Consider the following 25,015-nt stretch of genomic DNA (forward strand, 5'->3'; position numbering starts at 1 on the left):
GGGACTGCTGGACGCATCCCCCACAGACCCATCACTCGAGAAGTACGGGGTGGCTGTTGGCCACTGCACACTGTGACACAGACAGCAGTAGCCCAGTCATATGTGTGCCCCAGAGCATATAGCTCACCGGCCACCCCTGGACCAGAAGGAGCATGTCATGGCCGACCCAGTGCGTAGCTAGGGTCTGCTCATGCTTGATGGCCAGGCTGGGGAGACTACAAGGATCTTTATTATCCAGCCTGTCACCAAGCCCAGCTGTTGATTGTAAATCACAGGATCAGAATTGCAGAAAAAATAAATAAATGAAAAAATTCCCAGGACTAATGGTCCCCTCAGGGAGCCAGGTCCTTCTACACTAGGCAGAAAAAAAAAACTGGGCTACAGGAAGCAGAGTGAGGGGTTATAGCCAGTGCTGTGCAGTCTTGCCGTTTTTACACGTTCTACCTAGTCCTCTCCTGAAGGTGGCAATATAAACCTAAGGTCAAGATTTAAAGGAGCTGTGTGTCAATGAACGAAAGAGAAACAAATGCAGGCGAAAAGCACAGAAAATCATGGTTTTAAAAAAATACTTGCAGTATTTTTCCTTTCAATAAACTTACCTTTTATGTACTTGCAATGTGCCTTCGAACGTGCTAAGGAATTTGAACACTTCAGAAAGAGCAAAGCCATAGTCCTTCTCTTTAGGGAGTGTAGTTAAGCGACTAAAGATTTGTGCATTTTTTTTTCCTTAAAATAACAAACACGTCATACTTACCTGCTCTGTGCTATAGTTTTGCAGAGCAGCCCTGATTCTCCTCTTGTTGGGTCCTCCACCAGCACTCTTGGCTCCTCCCACCCACTGAGTGCGCTTGCTCCTGAACCCAGCTCTGTGTGTCCATAAGACATAATAGCAGGCTCGGCCCTGCTCCCTACTCACTGGCTCCGATTGACAGCAGATGGAGCCAATGGCTTACTGCTGTATTTGAGCCAATGAGGAAAGAGCCTTGGCTCTCGTGAGCATCGTTGGATCGAGATTAGGTATGCAATTAGGGGATCTGCATACAGAACGTTTTTTTTTTTTTTTTTTTTTTTTTAACCTTAATGCATTCTAACCTTCTGCCTTTACAACCACTTTACCTTCTGTGCTGGCCAAACTCCCTACATAAATGTTCATGTAGCTGCCAGGGGAGGAGTGAAGGGTAATAGTATAGACCATGGGTAGGCAACCTTGGCACTACAGCTGCTGTGGATCTACAAGTCCCAGGAGACATTGCAAGATTGACTGGCAGAGGCATAATAGGATTTGTAGTTTCACCACAGCTGGATGCCAAGGTTGCCTACCCCAGGTATAGAAGGTCACATGAATGACAGCTCAGGGGGCTGCTGAGATTACATGGCGGTGCTCTGCAGAAGCCCCAGGGCTTCTGGATATCTATACAAGGGACATAAAAATGTGCAAAAAAATTGACATTAAAATGTGTAAATAATCTTATAAGAAAATGGTGGGAAATAATGGTCTGGCACCCGTGTCTCTTTAAAAGCTATATTACCAAAAAACACTCATCTATAACCTACCAGCTGCCCTTTACACTAGTGTTATGTCTAATGACCACTAGATGGGGGTAATACATAAACCCTAAAAGCCAGCAAACTCTGAAAAGTCACCTACCTTTAACTACTTTAGCAACCAGCAAATTTAAAACAAATACTACAAACGGTTTGTATTTTGGCTCCTTTACTGAGCAAAAGTAACAAATACATTGTTATCGCTTTAGAAACAAAATAATAACTCCTGTGTGCACCAGGTTCCTCACAAATGAAGATTTGTTTTAAGTCACGGTGTAAGGTAAGTTCTTCATCAGTCAGGCCTGTTGAAGGATGTTTCCGCATTATTTTAGAAAAGATCTTCTGCCCCAACCTAAATTGTCTATAAAATACGAATAAAACCGGCGAGTGAGCAGAGAAGACCAGAAAAGAGAACACAAGTGGGAAGTTGGCTGCGCTGACATCCTGTCTTTATACGATCATCTCCAGCTGGCGAGCGTACTCGATCACTTGCTTGGCTAGTTCTGTGGAAGGGATTGTGGCCTCCTCCGGATTCTGCTGTTGACTGCTGAAACTGTAGTAGTTGTTTGGGCCCAAAACCCAGCCGCGCTGTAGACCACAAGAAAAAAATAAAAAATTACAATTGAGGTAAAAAAAAAACTGTTTTTGTTTAAGATATCAACCATTAGCCCTACACTAGTTGGGTTTAAGGCTGGGTTCACACTGCTGCGGGGGGAGATCCGGATGCGATTCGCACCGCAAATCACATCCGATCTCCGTAGCGATGAGAGTTCAGCCATACAGATAGTACGGCTGAATTCGCATCGCTCCCGCAGCAAACTCGCACGGGACCCTTTTTTTGGTCCGCAAAAGAATCGGATCGCATGGGGGTTCACACCATGCGATCCGATTTCTGTGCGAGTCGGCAGATCGCACTGCGATATGCGGACGGATCTGGGGGTGTCATTAACATATCATTGACACTCCCAGCCGTCCGCATAGGGCAGTGTGAACTGCCGGCGGGAGTAATGCGATGCGGGAAAACGCCGCGGATTCGCGACGTTCCCGCATCGCAGCGGTGTGAACCCGGCCTTAAGGAAACAGGATTCTAAAAACACCACATTTCAGTGAACACATCTATGGCTTGCTTGTGCATCTAGTAAGTTACTGTAGAGAGATCTGCAAATTAGCCACTAGAGGGAGATCTGCATTTTACGATGTTCTGCCGTATAGTGTCCGGCCATCAAATAGTGTCCGGACCGTACTGCGCATGCGCAGTATGGAGCAGACGAAGCTTCGGAAAATCTCTGAAGCTGAACGGCGCCTGCGCCGTGAGTGGAGGTGGTAGCCCCACCATCCAAGCGAACATAGGGTTGTGAATATTAAAGGGCCCCTCGCGGGCGAGCTTCGCTCGCCACGCTTCGGGCTCAGCCTCACTGCGCTCAGCTCTTTTTTATTCCTACTCTATGTCCACTTGGATAGTGGGGATAGAACCTGGACTCAGGGCGCAGGCGCCATTCATCCTCGGCAATTTTCTGAATCTGTGTTGCTGTCACTTAGAAAGGAATTTTTTTTTTGTGTGTAGTGGTGTAAAATTGGTGGGCGGAGGGAGAACCAGTCATAAACCAGTGTAGCTGGCTTGTAAAAGACAAATTTCACTTTTTGCACCATGTTATGCCTCTATTTAGTGGGTAACCTGGTGCAAATGCCTCTCCTCCCACTGTCAACCCTGTGACATTAGTCCTTCTCTGCTGCTGCCAGGGTTACATTTAAGAGGAATCAGTGAGTAATTGAACTACAAGTCCTGTCTGCCACAGCAGCAGGCTGGTTCTCCTCAATGACAAACTGCTATTAATCAGCAATAGCTCACTGAATCTTTCTTCATCTGAAAGCATGTACAGAGGTATCAGCAGAGAGCTGGAGAGGAGTTTACAGGAGCTCAACATTGCACCCACGATCCATTGATCACATGTGCAATGCTTTGCAGGCTCCTGAGAAAAATACATTTATTTTTATTTTTTATTTTTTTTTAAAGGTGAACCTAGTCTTTGAACATATACATTGGTATAGAAACATTTACTCATTACATACTCTGGTTCTACTTTCTGTGTTTGTACTTTGATGCTTCATCAAATCTGGGTCAACCAACTGAAAAAAATGCAGTTCATGTGGTCCATATTTTATAACAATCATTTCAGTAGACCATCTGCTCTGCCTCTAGTAGGTAATCTACATTAAAGGCCATATATAAAACCTGTGAAAGTCAGTCATACATACTGTGTATCTGCTTCTGATCCCCTAGATGAGGGGCCAGTTTATTGTCATTCAGACTTTAAGGGGGCTGGATTGTGGCCATTGGATTTAGAAATTGTCCTGGTATCAGTGGGAATAAACAGGACATCATTGGTGTCTGTGGGAGGAATGGTGCACCATCATTGGTGTCCGTGGGAAGGGGGGGGGGGGTGGGAAGTGTCACAAGGGCTGGATAAAGGCAACCAAAGGGCTGCATCTGGCCCTTGGGACACAGTTTGGAGACCATGGCCCTAGATGATATTTTATGCATCACGCATGATCTCACTACTGCAAAATTCCCTGGCTCTATGCAATTACATCTAGATATTTTCATCACCTAGAATTGGAAATATACAGGAGGTCAATTAATGTAAAGTAATGTACCTTCTTTGCATAATCTGTCATTTTCTTAGGAGTGTTGAAAAATAGTATTCTGGTCGCTTCATTAAACAGGATCTTCTCATAGGCCTTCTCAATGCAGCCCGCAATCTCATCCCTGAAATATTAACAAAGTCATCACATCACCTTACAAATTCCAAAGTAAGCCTAGACTCGAGTAACAAAACCATGGGAGAGAGAAAAAAAAAAAAAAAAAAAAAAGGGGAGGAGGAGGAAGGGCTGAAATATTGACTTCCTTTGATATAGGAAAAGAGTGGCAGAAGAGCACAGGGAAGAAGAATCAGGGAGAGGGGGTATAAGATAGAGAATTGGTCACTCCAAACAAGCAATGAATCTTTGTTAGAGTTTATTTTTTTTTGTTTCTAAAACGTAAAATTAGAACTAAAAATGCAAAAACTTCTAATTTTGCATGGAGAAAGGGAGAGTGATAACCCCGCCTATGCCATCTGTGCCCCATTGGGGAGCTTTCCCGTTTCTTCCTACTCCAAAGCCAAAACAAGAGGCGATAAGGACTCCCCAGTTGTCACCAGGGTCACAGAACCAATGTCCCCGCTGGAATATTTCCCTGCTACTACTGTTGTGGTGTCAACTTAACATTTCAGATTTTCTTTCCCTTTCAATTTGGATAATAAAACTAAAAACTAAAGAGGAATCAATACAAAGCCTACAAGCAAGAACCCCAATTTTGACTATATGACTTTTTATATGACTATTCAAGTGGTTCTAAAGCCAAAAGGTTTGAAGAGAAAAAATAAAAACATAAATAAATAAAAAAATAAAAAAAACACCCTTCCACTAGTTGTGCCCCCCCCCCCCCCCATATCGATCCAGGGCTGCACCACCCGTCTGCAGCAGCTCTGGTTCTCACTCTCCCCTTTCGCAGGCTCAGAGATGACAGCAGGGACTATTGGCTCCTGTTGCTGTCAATCAAATGCTACAAGGATAGAGCAGGTGGTGGGCCCAAGCCACGATGTGTATGTGTATAAACGCACATAGCCTGACTCAGGAGTGAGCCCGCATGTGTGCCACCATGAGAAGGTGTCTTCCTCCTATGGTGGTACAGAGAAGAGAAGCCAAAATTGCCAGCATGGGAGCCCAGAGGAGGCGGTCAAGCCTCTCTGTGCAAGAACGTTGCACAGAGGAGGCAAGTATAGAACACTTGTTATCTATAAAGAGAAAAAAATTAAATAAAGCTTTGCAAACACTTAATGTTTTTACAGTAACAGACCCTCAAATGGATTACTGCCACAGTCAAAATCCATCACTGAGGGGGTAACTAGGTAGAATTACAAAAGATTTCAATAGCTTGGTTTTACTTTACATAAATACAAAGAAAGAAAACACTGCGCTATAGTTTGTGAAAAGATGGCCACAACGGCCACAACAGCAGCCAACACCAAAAACAAACGAAGTTCAACAGATAAAATAATAAAAACAGTGTAGCGCTTCAATAATAATAAATGTAATCAACATAAATTAAAAATAATAATAATGTAACAAAAATCGCATGAATCTAAGTGCCTGAAATTAAAAGTCCAACATTAGGCGTTCAATCCACTATGTTGATGGCATAGGAGTGACCAAACTGTCACAGAGAAGGGAAATGGTGTACTAGACGAATGTGTTCATGCGGGTATACTTGATTGTAAACATCAGAGAAAAGTAGATAAATACTTCTTACCGGAACAGTTGGACTCACACAGTCATATGACGGTTGAGTCTAGAAGGCTTGAGGTCACAATCTGGGACCAAAGAGTGTAAGGAGAGAGGTCAGTTGAGCTGATGGAGGGGCTCCGGGCGGTTGTAGGCTCAATGATGGATCCTTTCAGATGGAACGTCAAGGTGTTCAAGCTCAAACGCAGCCCGTTGTACCAATACTCCAACCTCCCCCAAATGAGGAGGGGGGTGTTTGTGAAGTTTTAAACCAAAGCAATGGAAGAAAAGAAAAAGAGGCTCCACATGGTGCGGGTCAAACGATAAAAAGACGTTGATTTATTGAAGTCAAAAGGTAATAAATGACTTGGTGATCACATAAAAAACAAAAATAAGATTAAAAGCAATGTGGGGTGCCAACAGCTCGCCCGACGCGTTTCGACATATGTGTCTTCAACTGGGGCATGATGCCCCAGTTGAAGACACATATGTCGAAACGCGTCGGGCGAGCTGTTGGCACCCCACATTGCTTTTAATCTTATTTTTGTTTTTTATGTGATCACCAAGTCATTTATTACCTTTTGACTTCAATAAATCAACGTCTTTTTATCGTTTGACCCGCACCATGTGGAGCCTCTTTTTCTTTTCTTCCATTGCTTTGGTTTAAAACTTCACAAACACCCCCCTCCTCATTTGGGGGAGGTTGGAGTATTGGTACAACGGGCTGCGTTTGAGCTTGAACACCTTGACGTTCCATCTGAAAGGATCCATCATTGAGCCTACAACCGCCCGGAGCCCCTCCATCAGCTCAACTGACCTCTCTCCTTACACTCTTTGGTCCCAGATTGTGACCTCAAGCCTTCTAGACTCAACCGTCATATGACTGTGTGAGTCCAACTGTTCCGGTAAGAAGTATTTATCTACTTTTCTCTGATGTTTACAATCAAGTATACCCGCATGAACACATTCGTCTAGTACACCATTTCCCTTCTCTGTGACAGTTTGGTCACTCCTATGCCATCAACATAGTGGATTGAACGCCTAATGTTGGACTTTTAATTTCAGGCACTTAGATTCATGCGATTTTTGTTACATTATTATTATTTTTAATTTATGTTGATTACATTTATTATTATTGAAGCGCTACACTGTTTTTATTATTTTACTTTACATAAAGTTAGGGGGAAAAAAAAAAAAAAATGTAAACTACAATCTCTCCTCTACCTTTGAAAGCAAAAGATAGTAAAAAGAAGAGGGAGCCGTCTCCGCCGAGAGGAGACAATGATTACCGCTAGTAGCCGCTTGCAATAATCAGAAGCAAATTGGGCAGGTTGTACCCAAGTTTACTGATCAATCAACTTGGTACATTCAGCCTGCCCATTAATGGTTCGAATCAGCAGGAACCGGCCAACATTTGAACCGTGTATGGCCGGCCTAAGAAGCAGATTCCAGTCCAAATTCAGGTACTTTCTCTACTTGTAGAGCGGTATTGATCTGTGTCATATTTGCCTGGAGCTCAGCTTTAAAGTTGCAGTAATCCTTTAAATAAATCTGACTGTGTGAAAGCAGAAAAACTAGTACAGTGCAATCCAGATACTCAACTAACCTTATGGTGTCCAGCAGGATGTCAATGAAGAATGTGTAGCTCTCTGCAGGAATGTTTCCTTTGGCCAGAAACACTTTGTTATAACTTCCCTCCATCAAGTACTGAAGAACAGGAAGAGACAGGTTAGAAGTGTGATGCTGCTGTGTACAAGGTGCAGTCTCACATGCAGGGATGACTGCTATAGTTTATTAGGAGAGAGGGTAATAACAGGGATACCTGCTCTAAAGACACTGGGTGCTTTATGTACACATTGGCCTGGATATCTTTAGCAGGTAACCGTTCCAGCTCTGTATGAAACTCGGCCACTCTGTTCTGTGATAATAGGAAGAGGAGGTTCAATCCGAGCAGCTGGTGTTTATAGGCAGATTCTGGAAGCTCGTCTCTACAACAGCAAAAAACAGAACCAACATTAAAAAGATGAAACATGTCAGTATATAACAATGGATAAGTTAATGTAACATAATTAGATTTATCATATCAGGAGTCTGTAAAGAGAATGAAAGACAAAAGCACTGGCAGTGCATTTTTTTTTGGATAAGAAGATTAAAGCCTTGTACACACTACTATTTTTTTTTTTTTTTGACTGAACAAAACCGACGGTTCAGGTTGAAGCCACTGTACTAACAACCCAATGTTAGTACAGCGATCTCCCCTGCTTTTCTATGGCATTCTGACAGGGGACCCTTTCCCCCAGCCAGAACACACTGGTCAGCGCTATCAGACATTGGCTGAGAGCACTGATTGGAAGCCGGTCCACTGATTTTTTGTTCTGGCATGACCCTTTGACAAACTGATCAAATCGGACTGTCTAACCATGAAACCGCCCGATGTCGCCTGACATTCGGCCTGTGTGTACTAGGCTTTATGTATAGATGCACAGAAGTGTTTCCACTGCCAGCAGATTACTGCACCCACAAGTTAAGCCAGCCATAGACAGTTCAAATCTTGGCCGGATCAGCAGGAAACAGCCAAGATTCAAACCATTTATTTTTGAGTAATAGACATATTAATAGAGCAGAGCGCCCTTACTATGTATGGGCAGGATGAATGTACCCAAGTTGATCGATCAACGTTAGCAGCTGGCAATAGTCCTTGTCTTGTCCCTGCAGAGACAGCTTCCCCCACCAGGAGAACACTATGTTTATTGGGGGGGGGGGGGGGGGGGGAGCGCGGAAGAGATCAGATTTTTTCCCTGCAACTCATGGTTGCGAGAAAGAAATTCGCACAGTCTATGGCCAGGCTTATGAATGCTTGCATACAGCCACAGCCAGTATCCCAGACAAATCAGTGACAGGCGCCGTGTCTCACATGTATAGTCACAGGATGAAGGATCCTGGGCATGACCTGTGTGTCCAGGGACACTCATTCATCCCTGTGCACATATATTTGCCTGAATGTGCAGTTACATCTATCTGTGCCACCTCTCTGTGGCTGTCGATTTAAACTGTCTGCTTGCCTCGGCTGTAGATAATCTACAACTCCCTGGTGCAGAAATACGCTGAATTCTATGCGCCCGTTTGCCTGAGCCCTAAATGTGACCTTGCTTTGGGTGCAGTTTTATGTTTTTTTAAGAAAACCTGTCAGACGACCTATGTAGGCCATAGTTGCTGACCTTCTGTAAAAAGTGCTAATTGACCGAACGTTGTGCTGATTGATTAGCTAGCTATAAATGGCTCAGTTGTCTCTAATAAGCTTGTGGATGGAGGAATCCCCACCATCAATTATTTATTCTGCTGAGGTGGTAGCCAAGGCTATCTGCATATGATAGGATACAGTCACGATTTGGCCACCAATTTTTCCACCAAGCTCAGTCGATTCTTAAATCTACTTTTGTCAAACCAGCTTGTAGGGCTACCTATGGCTAGAATTTCAGATAATTCAGCAAGAATTGTCTGGGATTTGAGCCATCTATGCCAGCCTTTTTAGGTCAATATCTTGAAGAATCGGCTCGGGTGAGGACATTGGTGGAGGGGGGATCTCTCTGGACAGGTAAGTAATGTCCTTATATTAAAAGTCAGCAGCTACAGTATTTGTAGCTGCTGGCTTAATTTTTTTTTGGGGGGGGGGGGGGGGGGGGGGCTCCTCTTTAAGGTGCCTGCTGTACAGTCAGGCTTGCTTTTTGTGCTTTGTATTTTTTTTTTTTGAGCAGCAGTTGCATGTAGCAACCTTTTCTTACTTGTAATCAAAGTAATAACACTTCAGCTGTGCCATGTATCTTTCAAATGATGGGATGTCCTTCTTTAGAATACTCCACTGTGCGCCAATCTCCAAAACATCCCCTATAAACAAAAATGGTAGAACTGTAAGCATAAAAAACTTCATGAATAATCTCAACCGATTAGGGCAATAATTTGACAAAATCTAAAAATTTCTCTGTGTAGAGAGCAACAACTCTAATTGTCAATCAACATCAGATCATCAGGGTTTAGGTCATCAGTGGCAGTCCTACAACGATACACGAGCACCTGTCTGGAAATAAACTGATCAACTTCAGGTTATTACTATAGGACCACAGCTGAGTGACACCATATTATTGTATCTCACCTAACATAAAATCACAGCCCAACTAAACTTTCAGTTTAGATTGGCTAAATGAATTCTATGTGAATCAAAGCAAAAGATGTGCAAAGTTTTACAGGTCCACTTCCTGGGATTAAAAAGTAAAACATCAAATGCGTATTAAAAGTTAATAAAACTTCCTCCTTGGAGCTTCCTTTTGAAATTGACCACTGGCCTCGCTAGCATTGCGTTTGTATACTGCAGGGACCTATAGTATCCTGTAGGAATCTTCTCAACGTGCAACTGCTCAGAGTGCTGCATACACAGTAAAAGCCACACCTCTCCACAGCAGCTGTGTCCCTCTCTGAACAGTTGGGATGTACAGTTGTAGTTTAAAGAGTAAAAAAAGACTCCTGCAGGATTGCTTAAGTTCCAAAGGGACACATATAGAACAGAAAAAAAAATAAAAAAAATAAAAAAAATCTATGAGAAGAAAAAATAAATAAAAAATTCAAACACCAGCAAACGCATGTGCGTTATGTTATGTTTGTATCCAATATATAGGAAAACAATTGCTTTATTACCACTTTAAAGAAGCAGCTGAAGAAAACCTGTCCCCTGCCAGTATGCTGAAAAGAAGGACCCATGCTCTGTGTGAAAGCCGTGTTCTTTCTGTACCAGAAACTTAAGCTATCCAATCAAATGGGAGCATGGAGCTACTATGCAATTGCATGAGCTTTGCCAAAAGCAGAACTATTGGGTCTGACACAGCCTTAACAAATGCACTGCTTTGGGAGCACACAGGAGAACCCGGCCAGCCTTCTGCCATACCACAACAGGAATAGGGGGCCCGTGCGAGTGCACCCAGACTCCCGCCACCAAATTCAAAGAGGTGGGAGCGGGTACACCCCCAACACTGCAGAACCCAGGCTACAAAGGAAACTGAAGCGCAGGTAAGGGATCTACCGCCCAAGCAGCCCCTGAGATATGAAGTCTCAGGGGCTCAGGAAACACAAATGACTGGCCAAGTTCCTGGAGGACTGCCTCTGAAAGACCTGGAGGCAATATGTTTCCTGTGTCAGTAGGAGGAGCTCCATCTCTGGGGGGGCTGTCCTGGAAGACAACTGGGGAAAGCAGGATTTCTACGCCAGCTGTGGTTACTTTCTTATAACACTGTAAGACTTTGCACATCGTTTTGATATATTTGGAACATAAGTAGCAAATTTGGGGGTTTTTGTTTCTTCATATATGTGGGAGAATATAGTGCTTTGTTTGCTTTTTTTGTGTATATAGAAAATGTAAAAAACACTTTTTCCTTAATAAAAATGAAAAGATAAATATAAATATATATAACATTTTACACACACAGTATCTCACAAAAGTGACACATTTTTGTAAATATTTTATTATTTTCATGTGACAACACTGAAGAAATGACACTTTTCTACAATGTAAAGTAGTGAGTATACAGCTTGTATAACAGTGTAAATTTGCTGTCCCCTCAAAATAACGCAACACACAGCCATTAACCACTAGCCGACCAGCCACTGCAGTTATACTGCGGCAGGTTGGCTCGGCAAATCACCAATACTGTACGCCGCTCCTTTAAGACACGACAGCAGGCGTGCACGTCCCCGGAGAGTACCCGCAATTGCTCGTGACAGAGCGTGAACCGGGATCTGTGCGTGGAAAGATCGCAGATTGCCGCCATTATTAGAAATAAATGAATATATAAATCTATGCCCTATTTTGTAGACACTAACATTTGCGCAAACCAATCAATACACGCTTATTGCGGATTTTCTTTACCAAAAATATGTAGAAGAATACACAATCGACCTAAACTGAGGAAAACTGTTTTTTTTAATTGAGATATTTATTAATATTGTGTTTTTTTCAAAATTGACGCTCTTTTGTTTATAGCACAAAAAATAAAAATAAAAAAAACGCAGAGGTGACCAAATACCACCAAAAGAAAGCTCTATTAGTGGGGGGGGGGGGGGATTGTTTGGGTACAATGTCGCACAATTGTCAGTTAAAGCGACGCAGTGCCGAATCGCAAAAAATCGGCCTGGTCAGGAAGGGGGCAAATCCTTCCTGGGCTGAAGTGGTTAATGTCTAAACCGCTGGCAACAAGAGTGAGTACACCCTTAAGTAAAAATGTCCAAATTGGGCCCAAAGTGTCAATATTCAGTGTGGCCACCATTATTTTCCAGCACTGCCTTAACCCTCTTAGGCATGGAGTTCAACAGAACTTCACAGGTTACCCCTGGAGTCCTCTTCCACTCCTCCATGATGACATCACAGAGCTGGTGGATGTTAGAGAATTTGCCACCTTCCGTTTGAGGATGCCCCACAGATGCTCAATAGGGTTTACGTCTGGAGACATGCTTCGCCAGTCCATCACCTTTACACCCAGCTTCTTTAGCAAGGCAATGGTCATCTTGGGGGCGTGTTTGAGGTTGTTATGTTGGAATACTGCCCTGTGGCCCAGTCTCTGAAGGGAGGGGATCATGCTCTGCTTCAGTATGTCACAGTACAAATTGGCATTCATGGTTCTCTCAATGAACTGTAGCTCCCCAGTGCCAGCAGCACTCATGCAGCCCCAGAACATGACACTCCCACCAACATGCTTGACTGTAGGCAAGACACACTTGTCTTTGTACTCCTCACCTGGTTGCCGCCACACACGCCTGACACCATCTGAACCAAATAAGTTTATCTTGGTCTCATCAGACCAGAGGACATGGTTCCAGTAATCCGTGTCCTTAGTCTGCAGGGTTTCTTGTGCATCATCTGTATGGTCTTGGCCACCGTGCTGCAGCAGTTTCACGGTCTTGGCAATTTTCTTATAGCCTAAGCCTAAGCAATCTTTATGTAGAGCAATAATTCTTTTTTCTTCAGATCCTCAGAGTTTTTTGCCATGAGGTGCCATGTTGAACTTCCGGTGAGGGGAAAATGGCTAATTGGGCCCAATTTGGACATTTTCACTTAGGGGTGTACTCATTTTTGTTGCCAGTGGTTTAGACATTAATGGCTGTGTTGAGTTATTTTGAGAGGACAGCAAATTTACACTGTAATACAAGCTGTACACTCACTACTTTACATTGTAGCAAAGTGTCATCACATGAAAAGATATAATAAAATATTTACAAAAATGTGAGGGGTGTACTCACTTTTGTGAGGTAGCGAGAGATAGACAATCTAGATAAAACAGGCGCTGGGATGTTTTTCATAACACAGATACTCTGGGAAATCATTAAGTTAAAAAGCGGTACAAAAACAAAAGATAAAACCAGTAGTCAGCCCCAACCAGATTTACTTCCTGCTGTCTTAACAGTGGAAGATAAATTTTGATTGGCTACCACAGGTTACTGCAACTGCTTTTAACCTAAATTAACTCAACCAAGTTAAAAGCCTAGAAAGAAATATATTTGATGTACAAATGTTTTCACCACCACCATCCAAAAAGTTTTTGTAAATAAAAAAAAATTTGCTTTTCATACTGAAGCAAAAGCCTGTGGAGGGCTGCATTTACCCACACTGGGATGCACAGGTGTTCCATGCATCCCCACGCATGTTGTCAATTTGGACGCAGTGACAGCAGAGTCTTTGTCTATGCAACCAGACATCCGTCTACGTTCAGGGCCGCGCACCCACGTGGAAGTCAGAATGGGAGCAGCATCCATGTCCGTGCTGCCGCTGTGTCTCAACTGACATTACTGCAACTCCCTGCAAATCTGTGCATCCTCGTGCGGGTAAACGCAGCACTTCACGGGAGCACTATGTAGTAAACCCTGTCTGAACAAGACCTTAAGGCTGAGTGTACTTACTAGCCAAGACAAGCTGCTGTTTGGTCAACTTAGTGTCTGTAGTCGGTAAGAAATTTTGCTCCAGGAGAGCCAGCTGTAACAAGAGGAAATTAAACACATTAGGGGGTCTGTACACCAAAGTAAATAACAGGATACATTTGGTTTTCTGTGCATGCACTTTATTTCTTAAAAATGGTTCTAAAGGCAAAAAGGTAAAAAAAGCTAGTGCATTGTCTGCATTAAGGTAAATGTGGAACCCAGAGTCGAATTCTGGGGTAGAAGTAAATATTTACCTACCGGTAGCACCAGCCATGTAGTTACAAAAGCTGCTAATAAGTTGTTAAACAACCCGTTTAGCTGCTTATTCCAATGACAGTAACATCACTGCAATTCATAAAAAGCACTTGGAAGAATTATAATGGAGGAGGATGCATCACATCTGCTCTTCTCTCAATGCCACCATGAGACAATGCAGTTTCCATTATACCACAGGAAGTTAAGTAAATGGGCGTTAATCTGCATAGCCTGCCAACTGCAGAAGTGGAGGGCTGTGGCAAATCCGGACACCCCTGGCCCACCAGTCACACTCCGAGGTCATAGGAGATGGGACAGACCAGGAATCTCCAGGCACTGTTACACTGTGTTTTAAGACTAGGAGTCCAAAGCCGGTCATAGATGGTTCAAATAAGATTTAAACCATGTACGGGCAGATTGATTATAATCCGTGCCCTATGACAATGTCAAACCTGTGACGAAACGTGTCGGAGGAGCAATGTACTGACGTCACTGCGTGCTACGTCCTGTTTGTAAGCACGGGCGTGTGTATTGTAGCTGGCCGCATTTTTTTATCTTTCTTTGTGGCCTAAATTGCCGTTTGTAATTTTAACATTAAAAACCCAAGCGGGTTTTACCTATGGTTATTTATTGATTTTTTTTTTTCTCCGAGCCACGTTTGTATCATCATGCACCGAGTTGTACACAAGCTTCCAGCGGAGGATTTGTTCTGTTAAAGTCTGGACCAGAAGATCCCCCCACAGATGCGGTGACTGGACCGATATCGGAACACCATTGAGGAAAAGGACCTGGCTAGGCATTAGCTACAGACATCACTTGTCTGTGCAGCTGGTAATCTCACACTTCTTATGGTGGTGGGTCTGCAAGCAACGTCACATTGATTTTTTGGAACTGATCACAAGCCAATTATTTGTTAGAAATTGGTTGATTGGAAGTCTGACTGACTGTCATTGGAATCTCTACTTAGCGTCACCAAACACTTAGAGTTACACTATATTTTTTGTGGGACGTTTAAGTTATGTTTAAGTTATCACTAACTGATCACTTATCACGTTTACAAGGTTAAAAAAGGTATAGAGCGCAATCGGTTTTTTTTATTTGTATTTGTGTGTATCCCACTTTGTGCTGTGGCTTATTTTAGGTTTTTTCCAGCGCAGTCTTTGTTATACTGATTATAATCAATAAACTTGTCGAATTTTGCATGCGATTGTAGCTAGCGGTTTTAATGGCTAGCAATGACCGTGTCTCCTCCTGGCAAGGATGACACCCCTGCTATGAGAACATGATAGCTCCGTGGGAGGGATTCCCCTATCAGCACTGTCTGTGTTGATGGAGTAAACCAATCAATTTTCTTTCCTGCAACCTGTGGCTGCAGGAAAGAAAATCAGTCGCTACAGCTGACTAAAGACTCCACTACAGTGAGCAGAGACATAATTACATCACCGCTCGCTGAAAACAGAACTACAGCAGGAAAGTGACAAGACCAGTGTGCATGCGACACAAAACCGAACAGGTAAGTGTTTTGTTATTGCAAAAGAGGCACAGCATGTCTTATCTGCCATAAAGAGCTACCTGATTGCAGTTTATCAGGCAACTGCTTGCAGATCGCCCCATGCACATATACAGCGATGGGGCAGCCACTCAATGCTGGATCATATACACGTTTTACAGCCGAAGGCAGGCCATATATGGAGCAAATTTCATCCAAACGAAAGAATCGCTCAATTCACCCTCCCCATCAACACAGTGTTGTGGGAAGACCCCTTTCACACTGGGGCGTTTTTCATGCACTTTAGCGTTAAAAAAAGCTCTTGAAAGAAGCCGCAACAGCAATCCCAATGTAAAAGCCCGAGTGCTTTCACACCAAGATTCCTTTCACACTGGGGCGTTTTTCAGGCGCTTCAGCGTTAAAAAAAGCGCCTGAAAGAAGCTGCAACTGCAACCCAATGTAAAAGCCTGAGTGCTTTCACACTGAGGCACTGCGCTGGCAGGGCGTCAAAAAAAAGTCCTGCAAGCAGCTTCTTTGCAGCACTTTTGGAGCGGTGAATACAACGCTCCTAAAGCGCCCCTTCCCATTGAAATCAATGGGAAGCGCCTGAAAAACGCTATTGGCAGCAGGGATTTGTGGTCGCTTTTAACCCTTTATTTGGCCACTAGCAGGGGTTAAAAGCGCCCCAATAACGCTCGAAAAACGCTGGTAAAGCGCTGCTAGTTTAAGCGGTGCTTTACGAGCATTTTACGGGCGCTGACATTGTGAAAGCGCTCTTAAAGCACTTGGGCTTTAACATTGGGACTGCAGATGAGGCTTCTTTCAAGCGCTTTACAGGCGCTTTTTTTAAGCACTAAAGCGCCTAAAAAAACGCCCCAGTGTGAAAGGGGTCTTATTGGCCCTAGCGATAATCGCAAGACAATCCGACAGGCTGGTTGTACCCAAGCTGATCAACTTGGTACATTCAGCCTGCCCATAACTGGTTCAAATTATGGTCGGTTCCTGCTGAATATATGGCCGGCCTAAGGCCTGGTTCACATCTATGCAGGTTGCGGTTACAGCACTTTGACGGGGCGTTTTGTAGGGTTGCACAGATACTAGTATCGGGATCAATACCGAGTATTTGCAAGTAATCGGTACTCATGTAAATGCACCGATACCTGAAACCAATACTTTCTGGCTCAGTTCTTTGAGCCGTCAGTGGGTCTCTCCTGCTGACAGCTGAAGGGTTAAAGAAGTCTGGTAACTGGAGCTGTCAAAAAAAAAAAAAAAAAAAAAAAAAAAAACCAGTCGGCAATGTTTATTAACATTTCTTAGCCCTGAAACACTAAAATAAAAAGAAACATTGGAGGTTATTTACTAAAGGAAAATCCCCTTTTCACTGCAAGTGCACTTGAAAGTAAAGTCACTGTAGATCCGAGGGGGACATGCGAGGAGAAAAAAATAAATAAAAAAAACAGCATTGTAGCTTGCACATGATTGGATGATAAAATCAGCAGAGCTTCCCCTCAATTCAGATCTAACCCTTATGCCCCATATACACAATTGGAAATTTTGGTCGGAAAAAGCTCTGATGGTTTTCCCAATGGAATTTTGTTCAAGCTGTCTTGCCTACACACGGCCACACCAAATTCTGACCGTCAAGAACACGATGACATGCAACACGTACGACGGGACTAGAAAAAGGAAGTTCAGTAGCCAATAGCTTCCATCTTGTAGATGACTGAGCATGCGTGAGTTTTTTGCACGTCGGAAGTTTTAAAAAAATTGAGAACCTTTTGCTGGTGGAAATTCGGCCAGCAAAATTCCAATGGAGCATACACACCATCGCATTTTCCGATGAAAAGCACTCATCAGTCTTTTGCTGGCCCGAAATTCCGACCGTGCGTACGCACCATTAGATTTAGAGTGACTGTACTTCCAAGTGCACTCTCAAAGCAAAGGGGATTTGCCTTTCGTAAATAACCCACAATGTTTCTTTTTCTTCATTTGCAGATTAAAGGGATGAACAAATGTTCCTCTGTTTAACCCCTTATAAACCATTAATTTACTCTAATCAACCTTAAAGTGGATGTAAAGCCACTCTCATCCTTTCTAAACTACTGCAATATTGGATATCTAGAAGGATATAGATGCCTCCTGCATGTATACTTATCTGTCAAATGTCTCCCTCTGTCTGCTATGAGACCCGAAAAACTGCAGATTTTGTGGGTGGGTCTGTTTTTCAGCGCTCAGTGGGTGGAGTCGTGATGTCAGTAGACTCCCCGCCCACCTCTACACTCCCCTCATCAACATGCATTTTCTCCTGTCTATTTCTTACACTGAACTTCTGCTATGATCACTAACATCCAGTCAAAACCCAGAAAAGTCTCCACATGACTTCAGCATTCCAAATCATGCTGAGGTGTGGAACAGCCAATCCTTGCAGAGCAGCAGAAGAAAGGCGTGGGGGTGGGAATTAAATAATAATGCATGTCTAAGGATAGTGCACGAGATATGTAAATCACTCACAGCAAGGGGGGGGGGGGGGGGGGGGGGGGAAGAACGGACAAAGATTTCAGTTTGTCTGTTTTATTTCACTGAAAAAAAAAAAAAAAAAAAAGAAGGATATGAGGATTGCTCAGAGCTGGATTAATTCTTTGTGGCAAGACTGGGCACAGCTGATCTGAAATCCCATACTCTATATTGTGCCAGACAAAAAAAAAAAAAAAATGTTGGGTTTACATCCACTTTAACTCCCTATTCTCCTCCATTTAAATTATTTTACTGCTTTTTGTTTACGTCTATTTGATAAAACAATAATTAAACTTTTTTTTGCATTGTTAGTGAATATTTTTACACATATTAACATATATTTTACACATTTCACATTGAAAAAGTGTAAAAAAAAAAAAAATGGTATCGGTTCATCCCTAGCATTTTGCCCCACGTGTTTTTTAATGCATTTTTGGGGAGGTGTCAGTTGTCTTGCAGGAGTAAACAGCAAAAACACAACAGAAAAAACAAACACACAAGCACTGCATTTTTTGATGCGTTTCCATTGAAGCCTATGGAACCAAAACCGCTACCTGCACAGATATGCAAATGGACCATAGTGTTTCACTTCCACTGGAAGTTTCAACTCCACCAATAGGAGTCGCCTATATCACACAGGCAGTGATGTGGACACCCAAAGGAGGGCTCCCTGGAGGTAAACAGGAGAGGGTTGTCACATGATTTCAGATACGTAAAATTGCCATTTGGACTTTGCACATATCCTGGTGTTGGGCTTTAACTTGCTGCCATCACAACACATACACTCACCGGCCACTTTATTAGGTACACCTTGCTAGTACCAAGTTGGACCCCCTTTTGCCTTCATTCTTGGTGGCATGGATTCAAGAAGGTGTTGGAAACATTTCTCAGATTTTGCTCTATAGTGACATGATAGCATCACTCAGTTGCTGAAGATTTGTCAGCTGCACATCCATGATGTGAATCTCCCATTCCTCCACATCCCAAAGGTGCTCTATTAGATTGAGATCTGGTGAGTGTGGAGGCCATTGGAGTACAGTGACCTAATTTTCATGTTCAAGAAACCAGTGGTGAGATGATTGGAGCTTTGTGACATCCTATCTGCTGGAAGGAGCCATCAGAAGATGGGTACCCTGTAGTCAAAAAGTGATGGACATGGTCAGCAACAATACTCAGGTGGGCCGTGGTGTGTAAACGGTGCTCTATTGTTACTAAGGGGCCCAAAACGTGCCAAGAAAATATGCCCCACACCATTACACCACCACCAGCCTGTACCATTGATACAAGACAGGATGGATCCAGACTTTCATGTTGTTTACACCAAATTCTGACCCGCCCATCTGAATGTCACAGCTGAAATCGAGACTCATCAGACCAGGCAATGTTTTTCCAATCTGCTATTGTCCAATTTGGTGAACCTGTGCGATTTGGAGCCTCAGTTTCCTGTTATTAGCTGACAAGAGTGGCACCCGGGGTGGTCTTCTGCTGCTGTAGCCCATCTGCTTAAAGGGTGGATGTCTTGTCAGTTCAGAGATGGTATTCTGCATACCTTGGTTGTAACGAGTGGTTATTGGAGTTACTGTTGCCCTTCTATCATTTCAAACCAGTCTGCCCATTCTCCTCTGACAACAAGGCGTTTTCCTCCACTAACAGCTGCTCACTGGATATTTTCTCTTTTTCAAACCATTTTCTGTAAACCCTAAAGATAAATCTGCATGAAAATCCCAGTAGAGCAGCAGTTTTTGAAATACTCAGACCAGGCCATCTGGCATCAAAAACCATGCGACACTCAAAGTCACTTAAATGCCCTTCTTCCCCATTCTGATGTTCGGTTTGAACTTCAGCAAGTCGTCTTCACTGCATCTAGATGTCTAAATGCACCGAGTTGCTGCCATGCGATTGGCTGATTAGCAATTTGTGTTAGCAAGCGACTGAAACGGTGTACATAATAAAGCGTCCGGTGAGTGCAGATCAGGGGTCTCAAACTGTCGGCCCTCCAGCTGTTGCGAAACTACAAGTCCCATGAGGCATTGCAAGGCTGACAGTTACAAGCATGACTCCCACAGGCAGAGGCATGATGGGACTTGTAGTTCCGCAACAGCTGAGGGTCCACAAGTTTGAGACCCCTGGTGTAGATGGTGGTAAACAGGGTGGGCCCTAAGACACGCACACACTATACATAGACACGGACGGGTAGTTGAAGATTCTCTACCGAAGGCGCCCTCAGAGCGCAGTGACCAGGCTTTCAAGGTAGGCCTGATCATGTGACCATTATGACAGCCTATCACCAGGGTCATGTGATCAGACTCCAGGTAAAGGGACACCGGGGCTGGGCAGGAAGAAACCCGATCATCCATACTACCATAGAGGTGGAGGAGGGGAGGTGAGCCCCTTTACAGGAATGACAGCAAGCCTGTTTGCTGTTCCATATTACTGGGAAGGGTGGGGGGTGCTGAGCTCACAGTACAAGCCAGCTGATGAGTGTCCCTTCATGTCTGTGACCCCCCTTAGGGTGGGGGTTTGGTTTGTTGGACATACAATGCTTTGTTTACATGTGTATTAGGCCCCTCCCCCATCATACTACACAGGTAGCGGGTGGGATCTGAGTATGTGCGACCACACAAGTACTGAGCTGTTCTGTGCCCCGCTCCCCCTCTGTGATCAGCCCTCCATGCTCACCTTCAGCTTGCCCAGCACGTCTCCGCACTTGCCCAGGTTGGGGCTCTTCTTATTCCACTCCGTCTTCAGCTGTTCATACATGGCGGCCACCTGCCTGATCCCTGCTCCGTCCGCCCCGTTCACCGCCATCTCTACAATGAATCGGCAACTGCAGGACAAGGCATGCCGCACCGTGCGTCATCCCGTACTTCGCTCTACGTCCTTGCGTCACGTCCGCCTGGCTCGGCACGGCCATTTTAGGAAAGGGCAGCCGAGGAAACTCGCCTCAGTTCTTCACACGTATCCCTACAGGTGCAACTACAGAGTGCAAACACGGTGTAACGAAAGATCTATGAGCCCGCACAGAGTAGACCTTCGCTCGCTTTTCAGCCACTTAGGCTGTCGCCAGTAATCAGCTCATAGGTAGGGGGTGCTGACGATTTCCTCAACAAAAATGGCCGCCTTGGTTGTTTATAAGTGGCGGCGTCTGAGGGAGGAGTTCTGTGCGTGGGAGGAGCCTCTAGTTGCCAGGTACTGGAACCAAATTGTATCTACTAAGAGCGGAGTTCAGTGCCATGATGAACAATTAACAGATGCTGTATACTTTATAGACACGTGACAAAAAATGTGTTCGCTTTCGTTTCATTCTTTTATTTAAAAAATTCGGATTTTTGAATATTCGGATTTTTGAATTTCCGAATTTTCAAATTACCGAATTCCTGAATTTCAGAAATGCAAAAATCTGATAATTCGAAAAGACGAAAATCTGAAAAAAAAAAAGAAATAAAATCAGTAAAATTCAAAATAATAACTAATAACAACTATTAAATTATAGGTGTTGGAATTTCCTTTCAAATTTGGCTGTTAGTGAAGGTAACAAATACAAATTTATCTGAAGTTACGAATTATCCGAAATAATGAATGCCGCATCTAAACAAATTGAATGGAACAAATTAATAATAATAATAATAAAAAGGTTTTATTATTGTTATTTATTATTATTAGATTGTTATGTTCCATTTGTTTAGATAAGGCGTTCGTTATTTCAGATAATTCGTAACTTCGGATAAATTTGTACTCGTTACCTTCACTAACAGCCAAATTTGAAAGGAAATTCCAATACCTATAATTTAATACTATTATTATTATTATACACAATTTATATAGCGCAAACAGTTTCGCAGTGCTTTACATTCTATAAGGGGGGACAACACAATTACAGTACAATATAAAAGGTACAGGGGGGTCCTGCTTGTAGAGCTCACATTCTAAAGAATTTAATAGTTATTATTAGTTATTATTTCGGATCTTCATTCTTTTGAATTTTCAGATTTTCATTTATTTATTTTTTGGATTTTCAAATTTTTCGAATTTTCACATTTCCGAACTTCAAATTTTAGAATTTCTGAAATTTCGAATTTCCTCAAATTTCCAATTTTCAAATTTCGAATTTCCGAATTCCGAATTTCAGAAATTTCGAATTTCGGAAAATCCAAAAATTCAAAAGAACGAAAATCCAAAAACAAGAATGAAAATTAGAAAACCCGAAAATTATAAAATTTGAAATGATTAACTAATAATAACTATTGCTAACTGTTAAATTATAGGTATTGGAATTTCCTTTCAAATTTGGCTGTTCGTGAACATAATGAATACAAATTTATTCGAAGTTTCAAATGATCTGAAATAACGAATGTCGTATCAAAATGAATGGAACGCAACAAATTAATAATAATAAAAAAGTTTTATTATTATTATTTATTATTAGTTTGTTATGTCCCATTCGTTTTGATGCTGCATTCTTTATTTCAGATAATTCGTACACTAACAGCCAAATTTGAAAGGAAATTCTAATACCTATAATTTAATAGTTATTATTAGTTAGTTATTATTAGTTATTATTTCAGATTTTCAGATTTTCATTCTTTTGAATTTTCAGATTGTCATTCTTTTTTTTCGGATTTTCACATTTCCAAATTTTAGCATTTTCAAATTTCTGAATTTAGAATTTTCCAATTTCTGAAATTTCCGAATTTGCAATTTTTTTTTTAAATATTTTGTTAATTTTTCAAAAAAATGCAACTTTAAAAAATTCACCATGCCACTTTCTAAATACTTTTGACTATCTAATGTCCAAAAAAGGGCAATTTTGGGGGGGTGTTCCGTACTGTCCTGGCATTTTTGGACCTTAAGAAATGAGATAGACCGTCAGGACATCAGGATTGATCAATTTTCAGATCTACAGTATACTGTACCATAGTTTGTGGACTCTATAATTCCAGGCTAAATAATATGCACTGATTTGAGTTTTTTCCACCAAAGAAATGTAGCAGAATACAGTTTGGCCTAAATGTATGAAGAAAGATTATTTATTTGCAAAATTTTATTACAGAAACAAAGAAAAACAATTTTCCTGACAGACTCCATGGCAGCCAACGTGTGGGTTTAGTCCCGCCTCCATTACCCTATAGGACGATACTCCCATAAATCTTTGCTCCCTGTCAGAGGCCGTGTTCTTTTTTTGTCCTCCTCCAAAGGACCTAGCATGTGTCTTTTTGTACCCTGAAGACTTGCATTTTTCCTGCGATGCGGACCGGCCGAGCGACTTGGAGTCGCATATTTCCAATAAGCTCTAGCTACTAGCAGAGTATGGAAAGGGGCATATGGAAGAGGCGCTGAAGAGGTGTATTCCTGGTCACTAACAGGTTAAACCGCATTCCAGTCATGAGACTAGCAACTAGCAGGTGACTATCGCCCCCCCCCCCCCCCCCCAGAAGTCCGGCATGTGTTTGGGGACCTACCTCGGCTGGTGTCCATGTACAGGAGTGGTGAGTTTTATTTTTCTTTCCATGGCAGCCGTTCTCTGTTGTTCTGTGCCTGTTGTTTTCGATATCCCTGTGTTTCCCCATACACCGTTCGTACGGTGTGTCTGGCAAGCTGGGCGGCTGGTTTCCTTGCGTTCCAGCCGCCCAGCTACTTCCTCGTTCACCGCTCGGTCGTTCTGCGCATGCACGGGGCCGGCGCGAGGACGTGGCTTGGTTTGCGCATGCGCATTGCGGTCTTCACGCATGCGCACTAGCATTTTCATGGCGTAATTGATGATGTCATTTAGACGGCAGTTTTAAAAACAGAGAACAGCTTGCAGAGCCTCTGGGATGCTTGTAAAGCCTGCAGTGCCATTCCTGTGTCCTGATTACTTCAGCAATATATGAGTCTGTGGGGGAAAGGACATACTATCTGTTTTTTTCCTAGCTGTTCTCTGTGTTTAATTGGTGCTGTTTTTATTCCAGCCCTGATGGACCCTTTCAGAATTTTGGATTCCTAGCTGCCTGCTAGTGGCCAGCCCTCTCGTAGCAGGTATTTGGTTCCTGGGTTTACCTGCCGGGGGGGGGGGATAGCGGAACATCAGTGTATATTCCGCTAACACAGTTGGTTTTTTCCTTTTCAGCCCTTCTGGGTCTACCCAACGCCAGAGTTCTCACCAAGGAAGTGATTCGTCGAAGTCCCACCGCCGGCATTCCTCTTCCAGATCCATACGTCATGGTTCTCCTGTGAGAACTAGTCACCGTAGCCGGGAACCATCCCGCCCTTCCACAGCTTACTCCAGTCATGCAGCTGAAGGATTATGTTGGGGGTGTAGGACACATGTTCCTGCTGACAAGTCCCTTTGTGATGCCTGCTATGTCAAGGCGACGGGCGAAAGGAGTGACTCTGACCAGCAACTGAAGTCTCTGGTTAAGAAGTTAGTCAAGGACAGTTTAAAGAAATTTGAAGCCCCCCATTTGTCTCCCGTAGAGTCTCCAAGGTCTCCAGGGAGGGATGTTCAGGCCCAGGACACGTGGTATTCCTCTTTGCCTAGCCATCTGTCTGCTGTCCTCTCAGATAGTGAATCCGAGGAAGAAGAGACTGGTTCTGGTTTTGATTTTTCCTTGCTCCCTCCTTTGGTCAAAGCCATCAAGGAAACGCTGAACTGGGAAGAGCCGGTAGTAGCTCCGGCAAAGCAAAGACATTTTTTTAAACAAGTAAAGAAAGAGTGTATTAGCTTTCCCTTTCACTCAGAGTTGGGGGAAGTGATCTCGGATTAGTGGAGCAAAGTAGAGAAAAATAATTCTCTTCTATCCAAGATTCAGAGGCTTTACCCTTTCAAGGAGGAAGAAGTTAAACATTTAGAGTCTTCCCCTCTGGTGGATGCGGCAGTAATGAGACACGTGACCCTTCCTCTAGAGCAGTGTTTCTCAAATCCAGTCCTCAGGCCCCCCCAACAGGTCATGTTTT

General features: G+C 43.1%; 1 protein-coding gene across 1 annotated transcript; it reads right to left on the bottom strand.

The window, feature by feature from the left end:
* Positions 1–1,697: 1,697 nt before the first annotated feature.
* On the bottom strand, positions 1,698–20,929 carry PSMD8 (proteasome 26S subunit, non-ATPase 8). Its single transcript, XM_077480725.1, has 7 exons — positions 20,762–20,929; positions 13,807–13,879; positions 9,651–9,753; positions 7,691–7,856; positions 7,475–7,575; positions 4,201–4,312; positions 1,698–2,133 (listed from the first exon to the last, which is right to left on the bottom strand). The coding sequence occupies exons 1-7, from the start codon at positions 20,888–20,890 to the stop codon at positions 1,996–1,998; spliced, it is 822 nt and encodes a 273-aa protein (XP_077336851.1). The 5' UTR covers positions 20,891–20,929; the 3' UTR covers positions 1,698–1,995.
* Positions 20,930–25,015: the final 4,086 nt, after the last annotated feature.

The sequence above is a fragment of the Lithobates pipiens genome, unplaced genomic scaffold, assembly GCF_037356315.1.
Source record: "Lithobates pipiens isolate NorthernLeopardFrog02 unplaced genomic scaffold, aLitPip1_a1.2 Scaffold_1, whole genome shotgun sequence".
NCBI lineage: Eukaryota > Metazoa > Chordata > Amphibia > Anura > Ranidae > Lithobates > Lithobates pipiens.

Bases quoted from the DNA above. Each gene is read 5' to 3' on its own strand.
- PSMD8 (XM_077480725.1), bottom strand. From the start codon at position 20,890: ATGGCGGTGAACGGGGCGGACGGAGCAGGGATCAGGCAGGTGGCCGCC. The intron at 9,754-13,806 runs GTAAGTACACTC...TTTTGTTTATAG, and splicing joins ACAGCAGCTTGTCTTGGCTA to GGGATGTTTTGGAGATTGGC. The intron at 2,134-4,200 runs GTACATTACTTT...TGTGGTCTACAG, and splicing joins TGACAGATTATGCAAAGAAG to CGCGGCTGGGTTTTGGGCCC.